At 36.7% G+C, this 15,098-nt stretch overlaps 1 protein-coding gene across 1 annotated transcript; it reads right to left on the bottom strand.

The window, feature by feature from the left end:
• Positions 1-1,252: 1,252 nt before the first annotated feature.
• LOC118908108 (olfactory receptor 5F1-like) lies at positions 1,253-2,197 on the bottom strand. The gene has a single exon (XM_036877164.2). It carries the CDS (start codon positions 2,195-2,197, stop codon positions 1,253-1,255), a length of 945 nt encoding a protein of 314 aa, XP_036733059.2.
• Between the last annotated feature and the right edge of the window lie 12,901 nt (positions 2,198-15,098).

Here is a 15,098-nt window from a genome sequence, read left to right as displayed (position 1 = left end):
GATGCTCCACATCATTTATCATCAGGGAAATGCAAATTAAAACCACAATGAGATATCACTTCACACCAGTAAGGATGGCCAGCATCGAAAAGACAAAGAACAACAAATGTTGGCAAGGATGCAGAGAAAGGGGAACCCTCCTACACTGCTGGTGGGAATGTAAGCTAGTTTGACCATTGTGGAAAGCAATATGGAGGTTCCTCAAAAAACTAAAAATAGAAATACCATTTGACCCCGGAATCCCACTTCTTGGAATATACCCAAATAATACAACTTCTCAGATTCAAAAAGACATGCACCCCTATGTTCACCACAGCACTTTTTACAATAGCCAAGATATGGAAGCAACCCATATGTCCATCTGTAGATTAATGGATAAAGAAGAAGTGGTACATCTATACAATGGAATACTATTCAGCCATAAGAAAGGAACAAATCCTACCATTTGCAACAACATGGATAGAGCTGGAGGACATTATGCTCAGTGAAATAAGCTAGGTGGAGAAAGACAAATGCCAAATGATTTCCCTTATTTGTGGAGTATAACAGTGAAGCAAAGCTGAAGGAACAAAATGGCAGCAGACTCAGAGACTCCAAGAATGAACTTGTGGTTACCAAAGGGGAGGGATGTGGTAGGGTAGGTGGGGAGGGAAAGAGAAGGGGTCTGAGGGGTATTATGTTTAGTACACATGGTGTGGGGGGTCACGGGAGTGCAGTGTAGCACAGAGAAGGGGCAACTTGCTACACTGATGGACAGTGACTGCATTGGGGTATGTGTGGGGACTTGATAATATGGGTAAATGTAGTAACCACATTGTTTTTTCATGTGAAACCTTCAAAAGAGTGTATATCAATCATACCTTAATAAAAAATTAAAAAGAAAAAAAAAAGAAAAAGAATGTGTAAGGAAAAAATAACTGGAGGATTATAAATATTGTATATGGCTATTTTCATATGATATTATAATTTTGTATCTAAATACTTAATTGCTTTCTTTCCCTGATAAAGGTTTCATTACAAATCAGCCACATATTTGAGGACCCAGTGAATATAGAGAATGATTAGACAAGAGTTCTATGATGCTATATAAATTTGGTTATTTGGCTATACCTTATACCTTCTTGGATACATATGCTTAAATGTTAACATGAAGTGATTACTGAGAAAATTTTCCAATGAAAACTGTAAGCTTAAACCAACCTTTGAAAGTTCATTAAATACTCTGTTTAGTTCAGAAAATTAACCAAACAAGTCACAAAAGTGAAGGGATCCGTTTTCTGGTAATTGCATTCCATAAAGCCTTCTTTACCTCCTTATTCCTGAGGCTGTAGATGAGAGGATTCAACGTGGGAATCACCACCGTGTAGAACACGGAGGCCACTTTGTCCTGATCCAGGGCGTAGCTGGAACTAGGTCTCAGGTAAGTGTAGATGGAGGTGGCATAGAACAGAATCACAGCGGTCAGGTGGGAGGCACAGGTTGACAATGCTTTGCGCCTGCCCTCCCCTGAACGCAGACGGAAGATGGAGGAGAGAATGTAGGAGTAGGAGGCGAGGATGACCAGCAGAGCCCCGACCATATTCACACCAGCAAATGCGGAAAAGATGCTCTCATTCAGGTGTGTGTCAGAACACGAGAGCTTAAAAAGTGGAGGGCTGTCACAGAAGAAGTGATGGATGACATTGGAACCGCAGAACGGCAATCTGCTGACGTAGCTCGTGTTCACCATGGAGTTCAACAGTCCTGCTGCAAAAGCCCCTGCTGCCATCTGAAGACAGACTGTTCTGGACATGATCAGGGAGTAACGGAGTGGGTTGCTAATGGCCACGTAACGGTCGTAGGCCATTAACCCAAAGAGGATGCACTCAGTAGTGGCCAATGCGATAAAGAAGTACATCTGCACAAAGCAGCCAGCAAAGGAGATGGTTTTCTGCTCTGATAATAAACCTACCAGCATCTTTGGGGTGATGGTTGATGAATAGCAAACATCCACAAAGGACAGGTTAGCCAGGAAGAAATACATGGGAGTGTGAAGTCGGGCATCGGTCCTGATTAAGAGGATCATCCCCACATTCCCCCAAACTGTAAGCATGTAAATCACCAAGAAGAGCAGAAAGAGGACAATCTGAAGCTGCATTGTGTCTGCTAATCCCAACAGGATGAACTCAGTCAGCGAAGTGTAATTTTCTCTGGTCATTTGTGACAAATGCAGTTTGTTTAAACTTGCAAATATTTTCCTCTCCCGTGTTTATAAGAAGTAATAGAATCGTTAATGAAGTTATTCAGACATGGGGAAAGAAACCAGTTAAGGATATTATAACACTGAATACAGTACATAGTAAGAGGAAAGTCAGTGGACAAGTGGAAAAACCTTAAGTAGATTAATCAGTTCTCTGTATTGAATCTGGATTGTAGACTCTCAAACCACTATAAGTCTACAGATTCCACTTCTGTTTCTGTAAATGCACCATATTCTGTTCTATTCTTTCTCTACTGGCCCACATCCAAATTGCAAAGGATACAAATATCCTGGCTGAAGTCTCTCCCATTCTCTGAACAGTATGAGTTTAACTCAACTGTACTTCATTTTCTCCCCAATGACCATTCTGTATATCCTTCAGCTCCAAACTTCATACACTGCCTCCCAGTAATCACTCTTGTGCACCCCAAGCAGCAAAAATAGTGACAAAAAATTTGACATCACATTTTTAAGAATGATTTTACAGTGTTTTAAAAGTGAACCATACAATTGTTCTCCTTACAAAGTACACTATCAAATTCATGTCATGTAGTAACAAAGACGCCATCTGTCCACCTCAGTGAGGAACAGCTCCAAATCCTTAAAATGTCCTTCCCAGTGTCTTACCTGTGTCATCTATTCTTTTCTTTTCTTTGTCTTAGGGGTTCTAAGTTGGAGCTTAAAAATAAGGAAAAGTAATTCATTTTTTAGATGAAAGTAATACAGTGGGAACTTGAGTAACTTAATGGTAAAATATCTGAGACACCTTCTGAATACATGCAGCTGCTCTTTTATTTTGTCTTTCTTAAAGAAGATGGGGTAACCATAGTGACTAGATACAGGTCTTAATTGAGAGTCAATTCTCCAAAGGCAGAAACTCCAGTCTCAAAAGACAGTAAAATATGATCACATGCAGAAATATGGAATCAAACATTATGTGTGGCTTGCATCATAAAGTCGTTCCTGATCTCTATGTTACTTTCAAATCTTCAGACAAAGTGAAAAAAATCAAGTGGCTGTTATTACCTGACTCTGTATTTTTAGCTTATTCCAACTTGGTTTATAGCCCAATACCAAATTATTATTTTTCCCATTGCTAGTGGGCATGTGTGTATGTGTGTGTGTGGGAGTCTTCTAGTAACCCCAAAGTTCCTATTATCGAACAGGTAGATTATTTCTGCACCTAAAGAATAATTTGTAGCATTGTGCAAGATACCACTTAGAAACTTGACCTATACAGTTCCCATCATCATGCAATGAGAAACTACCTCCATTTGACACCTACCAAATATACATTTAGTTACTAATGTATGAAACTCAATTAACAATTCAAGAAATGGAAGAACTTAAAACAATTTGTAGCTAAGCGACCAGAAATGTGAAGTAAGAGAGACAGTAGGAGAATCAGCATAGTGAGTTATCAAAGAAGCAAGAGGAGAAATGTTATGAAGAAAAAAGATATCAATGTTTTAAACCATAAAGAATACAAGAATAAAAAGGGACATCGAATTTATTGAACAGGAGATTGCAATTGAAAATCTGGGAAGGAGTTTCATTCAGGAAGAAGTTCATTCAGGATGAACTTCATACTTGTCATAGGCTAGATCCTTGGAGTGAACTCTAGGCTCAAGCTCTTCACTGAGGGGGATGGATGAGCAGTGCTGTCCTTTTTGGGAGCAGTCGTGCCCACTGCTCAAGTTCACTGTCCTGTTGATTTAATACATTTGCACATTTGGCTACACGAGCACATTCATTTACTACTTCTCTCCTTTTTTGCACTTTCTCTGCCTGAAACTGGGTGGGAAACTCAGGTCACGCCAGTTCCAAAAGCTAGTTCTACAAGGAGATCTGACTTAGCTTCATGCAAGAAGATGGTCCGGTGGTGGAAGGGGCCATTCTACTGGGCTTTCTTCCATGGCACATGTTCTATCATGGTTTTCTGGAAATACTTAGGAATGATTAAATTTTCAAAAGTCAATTCCTATTGGTTAACAAATTGTGTGTTTGTTTCCTCAGTTATCTAGAGGAACATTTAATAATGCTTTTGGAAGGGTGAAGGCTTCAATAAATTGAATCAAAAAACTTAAAACATTTTTGTGTTAACCAAACACTAACTTAATTTTTTAAATATTGAGTAATTTTTATGAGGTGTTTTCCTTTACAACATTCTCTTTATGGAGAAATATTATTCTTTTCGCTTGTTTGCTTACTCAAAAAAGTCATAAACTGCTCTTTCATCTACTAATTATGAAGCTCTCCCAATTGCCACAAAAATAGGGATCAGTTACCAGACTATAATATGGATAATAGTTGCTTGAGGTAAGAACGATATCACATATTTATTCAAGGATAAAATATTCTTAGGGGAGCAATTAATATGTAGCTTATACATTTATCTCTTGCATATGTGTGATATAGTCCAATAGTTGGGAATCCCCATTGTTCCTTCTAATCCAGATCCTTAGCCATTAGCTTTCTTGTCTACAAGCACTCCAGATGTTTCTTCTAACTCTGAAGCTATTGCTAGTAGAGTCTATATTGAAATTTGTTGTCATTTTCACTCCTGCTAAAAGTGTCAAGTCTAATCATAGTATCTGTGAAAGTCACCAACAGTGAATATGAATGTACATTCCAAAAGGCACCCTGTGGTTCACAAGGAACTGTAAAGCAAAATTTACAGCATTTCTTCAGGAATCAGAACAGTGAGGACAATTATTAATATGAGAATTTTTTACACCCTTGAGAGCAGTGTCTGTAGAAAGTTCTATTAAACATCTATCTTATTATTAAGACTATAAATTTTAAAACCTTAAAACTCTTAAGTTCATGTTTAAAATCTCATTTTCTTTTATATCTGATAGATGATAGAAATAATTTCTGATTAGTACATCATTATTTGTCTCATTTACATAATTAGTTAACTAAAGAGCTTCAATTACAGAAGGTATAAATTTTATAGTTTTTTGTTTCATTTTCAGTTGTAAACTCTTTGAATTGACAAGAACTAATAAAAAACAAATAATTCATATGAATTTAATGAGTTAAGCTTATAAAGACAGTTAGGTTAAGAAGTCTTAAATGCTTCAATTCTAATAACAAATTTCAACTTAAACTTTCAAGTCAAAATCAATTCATGACGTATATACAGAGGAGTATCAAGGTTTTTACTGTATTATATTAAATTCTGTTAAACCACACAAGAACAAATAATACCATGTATGATATTTCCTTGTTAACAACCACACTAACTTAGTAATATGGTCATGATTTTTTCCTAAAATTTTTATACCCCACTATAGCTGAATGAATGCACCCACATATAATAACATTGTCATCCCAGTTAAGCAATATTATTTCTAACCAGATAACTGAAAAAGGGGGTTGATTGAAACTTCTTTGACCCAAATCTTGAATACAGTCATATACATATCTATTCATTTAGTATTTTCTAGGAAACTCTTGAATGAATTTGCACATTTCCATTATTTTTACTTTATCAGTGTATAATCTTTGAACATGATATAATAGAATCATGTGTAAGTAATTTTCCCAGTGAAGGACAAAGGCTTGTGAGATTGATGGGAATCTTAAAATTTACAAATGAACCTTCTGTTAAACATTAAAAGCTTTTAATTTAATAGAAGCCTGTATTATTTTATATTCTCTACATCATTAAAATCTTACACATATCTACAATAACTATAAGAAGGCAGAATTTTGTGACTCTAACCCTAGAAGACATTTCAAGGGTGTCCATGAAACCAGATTTTTTTTTATCCCATCTATTCCTCTTTCCACCCAAGGGCTGAATCTTTCCCTGGGTTTCCAGGTGTTCAGGTTCTGGGTAATGGGCATTTCTTAGCACTCCTCTAAATAGCCCACCCAAATCCAAACTTGGCACCTGAGTTCATATTTGTCATTGAATGGTAAGGTTCACACACATAAAGAATAAGCAACGGGGAGAGGGCTGTCTTCTGGAATGCAACCTCACCTCTTATTTAGCAGTTTTGCCATGTCTCTGTAGAATAATTAGGAGCTGAGGGGGGCATGTCTTCTTTTTGAAAACTACTGGCTTTTAAATTGTGATCTTTAATCCCAAAAAAGTGATGTGGTGTTTGCCCTCAGCCTCCTCACCACAGTAATTAATTAAAGTTGTCTTGACTTTAATGATTTGGTCAGACTTAAAGGAATATCTGTGGGAACATCTTTTTAATGGGGGTAAAATACTTGTGGGTCCAAACATTTCTGCCCTGACCCTGGTGACTCCTCTTGCGATAATACAGGAAAAACAGAAAATGACACTGGCTACTACAGCTGTAGCTTACTAAAAAAAAAAATGCTCGGGCAGATTTAGAAGCAGCTGGAAAATCTACCTTGACAATAACTGTTATTCTTGGTATTTTATAATATATTCATTTCCATTATGTAAAAATGAGTATTTTAAGACTTACTTTCCCCAGAGGGAAGGACTAGGAAATACATCTTTGGGCGGAGACGTCATAAAGTGTGAGGCCTTACATTCCGTATAGTGGGATTTGCTGCTGATAACCTTCTCTCCAATGCCTGGCTTTTTGTTAAATGCAATGGACTTATTTTATTCTTTAACTTAATAATGTCTCTGAAGACTTTACACATCTGTGCATGCTTCTTTCTATACTTTCATGTAAGTACTTATATTTGGCTCCTTCTGATTGTCGTATGAACTTTCATGGGAGTTGCGTAAGAGATGAACCCAGTGGACTGTGAACTGTAGTCTGGCTGGATATAAACTGGGTACTCATCAAAGGGACTTTAGAGTTGATGGGATGTAGGGTCAGTTCTGTGTATTCACATGTCACTTGTTCTACTATTACTAGAAGAATCCTATGCAAGAAGGAGTTTTAAAGGATACTTTTGAATGAAATAAATATATTTGTTGATCTTTGAGTTGCATGATGAGGGTACTCATTTATTTGCTCACTCAGATTTCCACACATCTTAGTTTACTATAGAAGATTATTGTTTACTCTATACTTAAACATTTGAAAAATAGTTCAACATCAAAGGTAGAATGAAACCCTTAATTTAAAAGTTTGTTCAATTGCATTCACAAGACTTATTAGTAACTTAATTCATAATTTTTAGTTACTTACATATATTTTTCCCTGTATTATTTTGATAATAAACTTTTAGAGCACCAATCTTTACAATTATAGAGCATGTTAATAGAACAGTGTGTGTCATATAGGAGACATTCAATAAATATTTGTGGCTAAATGAAAAAATGAATGAATAGACTTGATTATACTATAAACTGAACATGTAAAAGTCTTTAATTAAGTCATTTATATAATAATGAGTTCACGATACATCACTTCGTAGATGTCGAACATTTTTATTTGTTTAATTTCTCTGAGGATTAACCTCAAAAAAACTAATATTTTACTCCAATATGTTTATGTAAATTAAGAAGACAAATGCCTGTAATAAGTTATAAATTAAGAACATGGGAAAATAGATCTTTTATTTAGTCTTTGTGTTGCTGAAATCCATGCGTAGATTTTTTTTATATTTAGAAGAATGAAAACTATGTTATTTTTAAGTCACTGTAATGTCTACTGATTTCTCTTGAGATTCAATAAAAAGCAACATGATTAGGAAACATTCTAGTGCTGAGCCCTATATTTTCCCCAATGCAAATGGTAGCAATTCACAAGGGATTCATTACACTAAAGGAAAAACAGGGAGGAGTCTTCATATCTTTATTCATGAAATGAAAAAAAAATTCATGAATTTTCTCTCACTATAATCTTTGCTTATGGTACTTAATCCCTTCAGTAATGATCGCTATGTATACTCTGAATTTAAGCCAAAAATTGCACCAAAGACTCTTGTTAATGAGATTCAATGGGCATTCACTTTGAAAGGTTGACCTGTCTCAAAAGGTGGCAGCATCAGACTGGAAATGTGTGTATTAAAAGTGATATGACAATGCTTTCAAAAATAGTAGACAAACACCTTTAATGGCACATCTTTGGCAATTTAATGGTTAAAGGTTTATGATTTAGTTGCCTGAATTCTTGTTCCTAAAGATTCAGTATTGACAATGGCTTTTTTCTATTTTCCATTATGTCAATAATGGTGCAAGACAAGTTAATAAATTGTACTCAGAGGCTCAAGGTTAATTTCTATTTCAATGTGTATTTAAGATTGAATTGATATCCCATAATCAAAGCTGTATACAAGTTTAGTGATATTCGCTTTAAAGTCATATAAAAGACAATGATGTCCAGTGTTCTCAGTTCTAGGTAAAAAGTCAATGGAGGGTGCAGCTAGCAGAGGGAAACAAAATAAGAAACAAATCAAAATTTGTAAATGTATAAGGAATAGACTCATGTAAAGGAGTAAAATGACAGATTGTAAGAATTAATAGAAAGTTTGTCTGCATTGCTGAATAAGGATAAATGTGTACTGTGGCTTTAAATACAACCTTCCTGCTGCTGAGCTTACTGTGCCCTGTCTCTGCATCTTTCCTGTGATAAAGGCGAGAGCCTCGTACTTTAATCAGGCTCAGGAGAGCTCCTCTCTTGTCACATATCCTTAAAACTCTATTTTTAATATGTCTCTTTTATACGTTTTTGAGTACTATAAATGTGCGGTCATCCATTTTAAACTCTATATTGCTTGTGTTTTTCTTCAGTATTCTCTTTCTAACATTCCCCCATGTTCATATATATTCCTGAACTCTTTAATTCACTGTAGTATTTAATTTTGTTGTAGTATTGATTTTCCTTAATGTTTCATAATTAAATCATCCTTCACCTTTATCATGACCAGTGTTACTATGGATAGTTACTTCCCCTGTCACTTGCACAGATACAAGACATTGTCTAGGAACGTCCATAGATACGACAATGATTGAATATAGGGTACATCCAATGATATATGTTTAACATATATTCAATTTCAAAATATAACGAAATGTTTTCTAAATTTCTTGTTCATATTTACACTCTCAACAACAGCACCCAATACCCCAGGTCTCCATCTTCACTAATACTTGTTATCATTAGACATTTAACATTGTTTCACCAACATAGGTGGGGCAACAGATAATTAAACCCTTAGCATATCTGAAAGTATTTTTTGGACTTTGTATTAAATATGGAATTTTTTTCTTTGAATGCAGACAACATATTTTCCCGTCTCTTTTTTTTTTAATGTATGTTCTTCATTTACCCTTAGTGACACTGTGTGATGTATTAAATTTTCATTTGTGTGTGGATCTATTTCTGGACACTCTCTTCTGATCATCAGTCTATATTAAACTTTCTTCATTGGTAGGCTTCCCATTGTATGATGGCAGTGATAGCTGCTAGATACTCTTCAGAAATGTCTAGGTCCTTTTGTTCTGGGTTATTACACAAACATAACAATTAGCTTGTCACTTGCAAAAAACACTTTTGAAATTTTATTTGGAATGGTGCTGTATTTAATAACCAATTTTGTTAAACTTATATCTTTAAAATATTGAGTCATCTTCATTAACATGGTGTCACTGTTTATTCATATTTACTTAAAATCCTTAGTGTTGTTTTATAATTTCCTCATTATTCATATTTACTTAAAATCCTTAGTGTTGATTTATAATTTCCTCATTAGTGTCTTGAGAATCTAGTATCAGATCTATTTTCCTAAGGACCTAACACATTATATATGTTATCCTTTAAAAAATCCTTTCTAAATGTTTTCTGCAGTGATGAGGAAATGCAGTTATTGTTCAGATCAGACAGGAGTGTGGCAACCTTAGAGGAGAGAGGCGAGACACCCTTAAAGGGTTTAGGGCTTGTGTTGTTATAGAGGTTTATGAATATGGGTTGGTATAAGACATGTATACAGGCAACTAATATTTGCCTTGACGTTTGTATTAAGAATAGGGTTGTCCAGGTGACTGTGTTGATTTGCATCTTGTCATTCTTTATCGATCAACATTGACATGTATCATGCCAATGCAATGACATGTAGGTACATAGTTTTTCTTATGCTCCTGAGGTCTGTTTTGTGTCCTGAATACAATATTACTTAACTAAGTAATGTGACCAGAAGAAGGAAGAACAACATGTTAAAGGTTATCTTAAAGAATAAACTAGGCCTTTGTAGGAAGAAAAAATATAATTCATAGTAGCGTAACAACCTGTCCCATGTCCCTGACTCTAACTCATATGGATAGGTTTATATTTAAAACTGAAAGCTAGGGAATAAAAAATACAGAAGCGTGCCCTTTCCAGATGTCTTGGCCAAACTCCATGTGTCTGCCAAGCTAGGAGCTGTCCAAACCCCATACTTCGGGTTTTTATGGGGGCTTCATTGCATCAGCATGATTAGAACATCAGCAGTTAGCGATTGTTTCCACCCCCAGCCCCTCTCCTGTATCTCCAGAGGTGTGACTAAAAGTTTCCATTCTCTAGTCACAGGGTTGATTTCCTTGGCAACCAGCAACATCCTTAGGTGACCTGAGGGTGTGCCAAAGAGTATTCCATTAACATAACAGAAGACATCCTTATCTTTCCCACCACTTAAAAAATTCTAAGCGTTTTAGAAGCTCTGTGCTAGAAATTGATACAAAGACCAAATACGCATTTCTTAATATAAGTCACAATTCCATATCCTCCCTCAGTCAAAGCACACTTTTCTAAACATTGTGCTTCCTATCATACAAGATATTATAATACAATGATTTATAAGAAATATGCATTTGGTTAATCAGATGACCAGAACACATTTCTCAGATATACTTGGTCTCCACCCACAGTTACTAAAAACGCTTCAGAGTCATAAAGGTGAAATAGGTGTTCTATTATTAAATGAAGGTGACTTTTGTCCCCCACCCATGAGCTGGGGCTGCTTGTCAGAGGACCAGTCATGCCATTAGAGGATTGAAACTTTCAGTTCCCCACCCCTGATCTCTGGGGGAGGGCGAGGGGGCTGGAGGTGGAATCAGTAACCAATGGAATGACTTAGTCAATCATGATTACGTACTGAAGCCTTCTTAAAAACCCAAGAAAACAGCTTTTTTATTTCCCTTTTCAGAGAGCTTCCACACTTGGGGATCCAGAATGCTTCCATCAGCCACCAAGCCAGGCATCAAGCACCGTGAGAACAGATGCTCAGCTGTTCAGAACCTTGTCCTACATACCTCTTTATGTGGCTTATTGATTCATATCCTTTATTATATCCTTTAATAAACGTGGTAAATATGTTTCCCTGAGTTCTGTGAACTGTTCTAGTAGATTAAACCTGAGGAGGAGGTTGTTGGAACCCCCAGTTTGTAGCCATTTGGTCAGAAGTCTGTGGCTTTCCTCTGGCCCTGAGGGGGGAAGTCTTGTAGGACTGAACCATTAACCTGTGGAATCTGCTATTATCTCTGCATAGGTAGTATCAGAATTGACAGTGGAATTGGTTCTGGGAACCCTGTTCAAAGATTCAACATATTGCTAAACTGCTTTCCGTTCTAGAGACTACATCTTCTAGATGGGTGAGTCCACTTTTTGACCCAATCAGCAGATTTTTTTTAAAAGGCTGACAACTTTTTGTAGGTTGCATAGCAGTAAAAGGCTCTTGAGATTGCAATGCAAGCAATGCTATACCTCAGTCTTTCATACGCCGGTCCCAAAATTGAGATTGGCCTATCAAGTTGTTACGTGTAGTACAGAAGCCATTAGAGATTTTCTATAGATCAAATTACTGCCTCGGCAAATTAACGTTTCTCATTTCAATGAGAAATAAGCATTGTCTTGCTACTGGGTTCTAGTTGAGATGGAACATCTGACCATTGGATAATAGGTTATCATGTGTCCTAAATTTTCTATTATGAACGTAGAGTTGTAATATCTCATTGATGAAGTCAGGCAATGAAGAGCATTATTATTTCATGGCATTTGTAGATGTAGACCTGGGCCTGAGCAAATCCTGAAGGTCCAAGTAATTTTTAGGAGACCCTCACTTACTTTTCCAGCACTGAGTGTCACCAAGGGACCTCTCTATGAACAATTCACAGAAAAGTTAAAACAAAAAACAAAAAAGGCAAAACAGCCTGGGTTTTGGCTGGCTCTACATTCTTTTTTTTTTTAAATAATTATTTTTTATTGAAGGGTAGTTGACACACAGTATTACATTTCATGAGTTTCAAGTGTACAACACAGTGGTAGAACATTTATATACATAATTCTAGGTTCCAGCTATCACCCTACCAGGCTGTTACAATATCTTGACTATATTCCTTATGCTATACATTACATCCCGGTTACTAATTTATTTTACCATTGGAAGTCTGTCCTTTTTTTTTTTTTTTTTTTTTGTGAGGGCATCTCTCATATTTATTGATCAAATGGTTGTTAACAACAATAAAATTCTGTATAGGGGAGTCAATGCTCAATGCACAATCATTAATCCACCCCATGCCTAGTTTTTGTCAGTCTCCAATCTTCTGAGGCATAACAAACAAGTTTTTACATGTAGAACAAATTCTTACATAATGAATAAGTTACATAGTGAACAGTACAAGGGCAGTCATCACAGAAACTTTCGGTTTTGCTCATGCATTATGAACTCTAAACAGTCAGTTCAAATATGAATACTCATTTGGTTTTTATACTTGATTTATATGTGGATACCACATTTCTCTCTTTATTATTATTATTTTTAATAAAATGCTGAAGTGGTAGGTAGATACAAGATAAAGGTAGAAAACATAGTTTAGTGTTGTAAGAGAGCAAATGTAGATGATCAGGTGTGTGCCTGTAGACTATGTGTTAATCCAAGCTAGACAAGGGCAATAAAACATCCACGTATGCAGAAGATTTCTCTCAGAACGGGGGGGTGAGGTTCTAAGCCTCACCTCTGTTGATCCCCAATTTCTCACCTGATGGCCCCCCTGCGACTGTGCCTGTCTTAGGTTGTTCCTCCCTTGAGGAATCTTACCCGTCTCTGGCTAACCAGTCATCTTCCGGGGCCATACAGGGAAATGTAGAGTTGGTAAGTGAGAGAGAAGCCTTATTGTTTGAAATGGTTAGCTTTTTACTTCTTTGCATATTTATGCCCTGTGGCTTCTATGCCCAGCATTTGTCTTGAGGTATCTTTACCACTTGGAAGAATTATGATACTCGGTAAATTTGATATGAGGCACGAATTCTATTTAAGGGTTGTAATTAGGAAGGAAGAAGAAAAGCTATAGAAGTAGCAGGCGGAAGAAAACATGGGAAGATTGATTATTTCTTTGATATATCTTCTTGTAGAGTAACTTCAGCATGTATAGGTTTTAAGCTACTACTTAAATTGCACACACACATTAACATAATAGGAGTATAGTTACATAACCAAAGCATATCTGTAATTACCAGCCATCTCCAGTGAAACCAAGAAAACCATTAAGGCACCTTAGGCATTTGTGAAAACTTATCTATGATATGGTGGATATTGTCCAACTGAACTTGAACAGTCAGAGAGAAATCAGACAAATTAGAACAACCCATTCCTGGGGACTGTTCACATGCCATATGTTCTTTTAACAGTAAATAGTTTGTAGTTGTAAGACTTTGGAGCGCTACAATTTGCACTTCTCCAAATTCTTGGTTGAGTTCCAACAGTATAGATCCAGTCCAATTTTGTTGTTTTACTGTATGCACAGGCCAGCTTAGATATCTCCTTCCTCATTCCCATGGCAAGTCCAGGAACTGGTGGGATGAGTGCATCTACAGCTGTAGCAGTGTGTGGATCTTTGTTGGGGTTTTTTGATGATCATCTTCTGGCATGAGTCTTCCAGAGAGTGCAGATGTTGGAAGTTCTTTTTCATATCGTATCTTAGTTCATTTTCGGGGTAGCCCAATTAGGCTTTGATCCTCTGTATAAACACAAACAGACCCTTTGCCTACACTTTTATATGCCCTTTATACCCTTATGTAGAACTCGTTGGAGGTTACCACACAGGAACTGCCCTTTTTTTTTTTTTTTTTTGCTATCACTAATCTACACTTACATGATGAATATTATGTTTACTAGGCTCTCCCCTATACCAGGTCTCCCCTATACACCCCTTTACAGTCACTGTCCATCAGCATAGCACAATGTTGTAGAATCACTACTTGCCTTCTCTGTGTTGTACAGCCCTCCCTTTTCTCCTACCCCCCCATGCATGTTAATCTTAATACCCCCCTACTTCTCCCCCCCTTATCCCTCCCTACCCACCCATCCTCCCCAGTCCCTTTCCCTTTGGTACCTGTTAGTCCATTCTTGAGTTCTGTGATTCTGCTGCTGTTTTGTTCCTTCAGTTTTTCCTTTGTTCTTATATTCCACAGATAAGTGAAATCATTTGGTATTTGTCTTTCTCCGCTTGGCTTGTTTCACTGAGCATAATACCCTCCAGCTCCATCCATGTTGCTGCAAATGATTGGATTTGCCCTTTTCTTATGGCTGAGTAGTATTCCATTGTGTATATGTACCACATCTTCTTTATCCATTCATCTACTGATGGACACTTAGGTTGCTTCCATTTCTTGGCTATTGTAAATAGTGCTGCGATAAACATGAGGGTGCATCTGTCTTCAAACTGGAGTGCTGCATCCTTAGGGTAAATTCCTAGAAGTGGTATTCCTGGGTCAAATGGTAAGTCTATTTTGAGCATTTTGATGTACCTCCATACTGCTTTCCACAATGGTTGAACTAACTTACATTCCCACCAGCAGTGTAGGAGGGTTCCCCTTTCTCCACAGCCTCGCCAACATTTGTTGTTGTTTGTCTTTTGGATGGCAGCCATCCTTACTGGTATGAGGTGATACCTCATTGTAGTTTTAATTTGCATTTCTCTGATAATTAGCGATGTGGA

Source organism: Manis pentadactyla, chromosome 9 (genome assembly GCF_030020395.1).
Source record: "Manis pentadactyla isolate mManPen7 chromosome 9, mManPen7.hap1, whole genome shotgun sequence".
Lineage (NCBI taxonomy): Eukaryota > Metazoa > Chordata > Mammalia > Pholidota > Manidae > Manis > Manis pentadactyla.
Note: the sequence above shows the minus strand (reverse complement) of the source record. Positions and strands in the feature narration are given on the sequence as shown.

Coding starts and splice junctions, on each gene's coding strand:
- LOC118908108 (XM_036877164.2), bottom strand. CDS start 2,197: ATGACCAGAGAAAATTACACTTCGCTGACTGAGTTCATCCTGTTGGGA.